The sequence below is a fragment of the Rhinoraja longicauda genome, chromosome 5 (genome assembly GCF_053455715.1).
Source record: "Rhinoraja longicauda isolate Sanriku21f chromosome 5, sRhiLon1.1, whole genome shotgun sequence".
In the NCBI taxonomy this organism is placed as follows: Eukaryota; Metazoa; Chordata; class Chondrichthyes; order Rajiformes; family Arhynchobatidae; genus Rhinoraja; species Rhinoraja longicauda.
The window spans coordinates 89,203,331-89,206,763 of NC_135957.1; the positions used below are offsets into that span (position 1 = coordinate 89,203,331).

Genomic DNA, 3,433 nt, shown 5'->3' on the forward strand with positions numbered 1-3,433 from the left:
AGTGTAAGAGGCTGTTTAAATTTGACTGGTTGTTGGGTTTCAGGGGGAGGTAAAGCTGAGTGTCATCAGCATAGCAGTGGAAAGAAATGCCGTGCCTTTGAATGATTTGGCCAAGTAGTATTTATTTATTGCAAGTCACTTAACATACACAGATCAGCATGGGGCTCCTATGCTCGTGGGGCCCCTATGCTCGTGGGGCCCCGGGCAAGTGCCCATCAGGCCCATGCGTTAAGACGGCCCTGCCAGTCACTGAAAGTAAGCATGCAGGTACAGCAGGCAATGAAGAAAGCTAATGGCATGTTGGCCTTCATAACGAGAGGATTTGAATACAGGAGCAAAGAAGTCCTGCAGTTGTATCGGGCCCTAGTGAGACCACATCTGGAGTATTGTGTGCAGTTTTGGTCTCCTAATTTGAGGAAGGATGGCCTTGCTATTGAGGCAGTGCAGCGTAGGTTCACGAGGTTAATCCCTAGGATGGCGGGACTGTCATATGAGGAAAGATTGGAAAGATTAGGCTTCTATTCACTGGAGTTTAGAAGGATGAGAGGGGATCTTAGAAACATAGAAAATAGGTGCAGGAGTAGGCCATTCGCCCCTTCGAGCCGGCACCGCCATTCAATATGATCATGGCTGATCATCCAGCTCAGTAGCCTGTATCTGCCTTCTCTCCATACCCCCTGATCCCTTTAGCAAAAAGGGCCACATCTAACTCCCTCTTAAATATAGCCAATGAACTGGCCTCAACTACCTTCTGTGGCAGAGAATTCCACAGACTCACCACTCTCTGTGTGAAGAAATGTTTTCTCATCTCGGTCCTAAAAGACTTCCCCCTTATCCTTAAGCTGTGACCCCTGGTTCTGGACTCCCCCAACATCGGGAACAATCTTCCCGCATCTAGCCTCTCCAACCCCTTAAGAATTTTATATGTTTCTATAAGATCCCCCCTCAGTCTTCTAAATTCCAGCGAGTACAAGCCCAGTCTATCCAGTCTTTCCTCATATGAAAGTCCTGCCATCCCAGGGATCAATCTGGTGAACCTTCTCTGTACTCCCTCTAAGGCAAGAACGTCTTTCCTCAGGTTAGGAGACCAAAACTGCACACAATACTCCAGGTGCGGTCTCACCAAGGCCCTGTACAACTGCAGCAGAACCTCCCTGCTCCTAAACTCAAATCCTCTTGCTATGAATGCCAACATACCATTCGCTTTCTTCACTGCCTGCTGCACCTGCATGCTTGCTTTCAATGACTGGTGCACCATGACACCCAGGTCACGTTGAATCTCCCCTTCTCCCAATCGGTCACCATTCAGGTAATACTCTGCTTTCCTGTTCTTGCCGCCAAAGTGGATAACCTCACATTTATCCACATTATATTGCATCTGCCATGCATTTGCCCACTCGCCTAATCTATCCAAGTCACTCTGCAGCCTCCTAGCATCCTCCTCGCAGCTAACACTGCCACCCAGCTTCGTGTCATCCGCAAACTTAGAGATGTTGCATTCAATTCCCTCGTCCAAATCATTAATATACACTGTAAATAACTGGGGTCCCAGCACTGAGCCTTGCGATACCCCACTAGTTACTGCCTGCCATTCCGAAAAGGACCCGTTTATTCCTACTCTTTGTTTCCTGTCCGCCAACCAATCTTATAGAGACGTATAAAGTTATAAAGGGATGAGACAAGCGAGATGCAGGAAAAATGTTCCCAATGTTGAGGGAGTCCAGACCCAGGGGCCACAGTCTAAGAATAAAGGGGAGGCCATTTAAAACTGAGGTGAGAAAAAACTTTTTCAACCAGAGTTGTGAATTTGTGGAATTCTCTGCCAGTGGAGGCCAACTCACTGGATGAATTTAAAAGAGAGTTAAATAGAGCTCTAGGGGCTAGTGGAATCGAGGGATATGGGGAGAAGACAGGCATAGGTTACTGATTGTGGATGATCAGCCATGATCACATTGAATGGCGGTGCTGGCTCGAAAGGCCAAATGGCCTCCTCCTGCACCTATTTCCTCTGTCTCTATGTTTTTATGTTAAACTAATCTCCTCTGCCTGCAAGTGAACCATATCACTCCGTTCCCTGCATATCCATGTGCCTGTCCAAAAGCATATTAACACCACTATCCTTCTGCCTCCACCACCACCCCTGGCAGCGGTTTCCAGGCCCCCACCACCAGGGGCAGCAGGAGTTGCTGCCTTACAACTCCAGAGTCACAGGTTTGATCCCGACCACGGGCGCAAAGAGTGGCGCCTCGTTGTCGTATCACATCTTGTAGGAACAAAGATTTAAAAATCTCAGCGACAGCTCCAGGGGTCCCGGTCCCGGTCCCTTCGCAACCTGTCCTGTGCACAGGAGCGGGGACCACTATCCCCAATCAGGTGTGGACGGGAAAAGGCGGCGTGGACACCCGTTCATCATCACACCCGGTGAATTTCATCACTCTCACCAACAACTCGAAGCTGCTGACAGAGCTAATTTATTGACGAGAGAATAAAAATATACAAACACATTTCTGGAGGTTGCACAAGCAAACGAACTGATGCACCAGACATCGATTAGTGGCTGAAGGTGAGCACAGGGTTGCTTCTGCCGAAGCCCACTTCTATCGGCGCAATGGTTATGGATTTAGAGGCAGGAGGATCTGCAGATGCTCTTTGACACAGGAAGACAGAGATTGCTGGAGTAACTCAGCGGTTCAGGCAGCATCTCTGGAGAACATGGTTACTGCAGCACTTTGTGTATTTTTATAGTTGTTGGTTTGTTTGCGGCGATGATCCATATCTGTTGAAATGTTGCAGCAGTTTTCAACTGGTAGATATCCGATAGCTTTACACCACGTTGTTAATAAGGGCAGATTCTAGTCAATGTGTATATCAGCACAAACTGTTGCTTCGTGGTTATTATTCTCCCTGCTGGAAGGACCGGCACAGTCTAAAACCTTCAAGTTTAAGGTTGCGAAGATGACAAATTCCCCACTCTGTTGAGAAAATGAACAATGTTAAACCGTAATGTTATATTCTTAATGTTTTAATGTTTTATGCTTTATTCTTAATTGTTTACTGTACGTTCGTGTTGTTACTTGCGAGCGGAGCACCAAGGCACATTCAATAGACAATAGGTGCAGGAGGAGGCCATTCGGCCCTTTGAACCAGCACCGCCATTCATTGTCATCATGGCTGATCATTCTCAATCAGTACCCCGTTCCTGCCTTCTCCCCATACCCACTGACTCCGCTATCCTTAAGAGCTCTACCTAGCTCTCTCTTGAATGCATTCAGAGAATTGGCTTCCACTGCCTTCTGAGGCAGAGAATTCCACAGATTCACAACTCTCCGACTGAAAATGTTTTTCCTCATCTCCGTTCTAAATGGCCGACCCCTTATTCTTAAGCTGTGGCTCCTGGTTCTGGACTCACCCAACATTGGGAACAGGTTTCCTG

At 47.6% G+C, this 3,433-nt stretch overlaps 1 protein-coding gene across 1 annotated transcript in view; it reads right to left on the bottom strand.

Moving 5' to 3' along the window:
• Positions 1–1,431: 1,431 nt before the first annotated feature.
• LOC144594091 (poliovirus receptor-like) overlaps positions 1,432–3,433 on the bottom strand; it is a 31,360-nt gene continuing 29,358 nt past the window's right edge. The window contains exon 8 of the mRNA XM_078400284.1: positions 1,432–2,972. Coding sequence (XP_078256410.1) covers positions 2,853–2,972 — 120 coding nt within the window. The 3' untranslated portion in view covers positions 1,432–2,852. The remainder of the gene's footprint in view (positions 2,973–3,433) is intronic.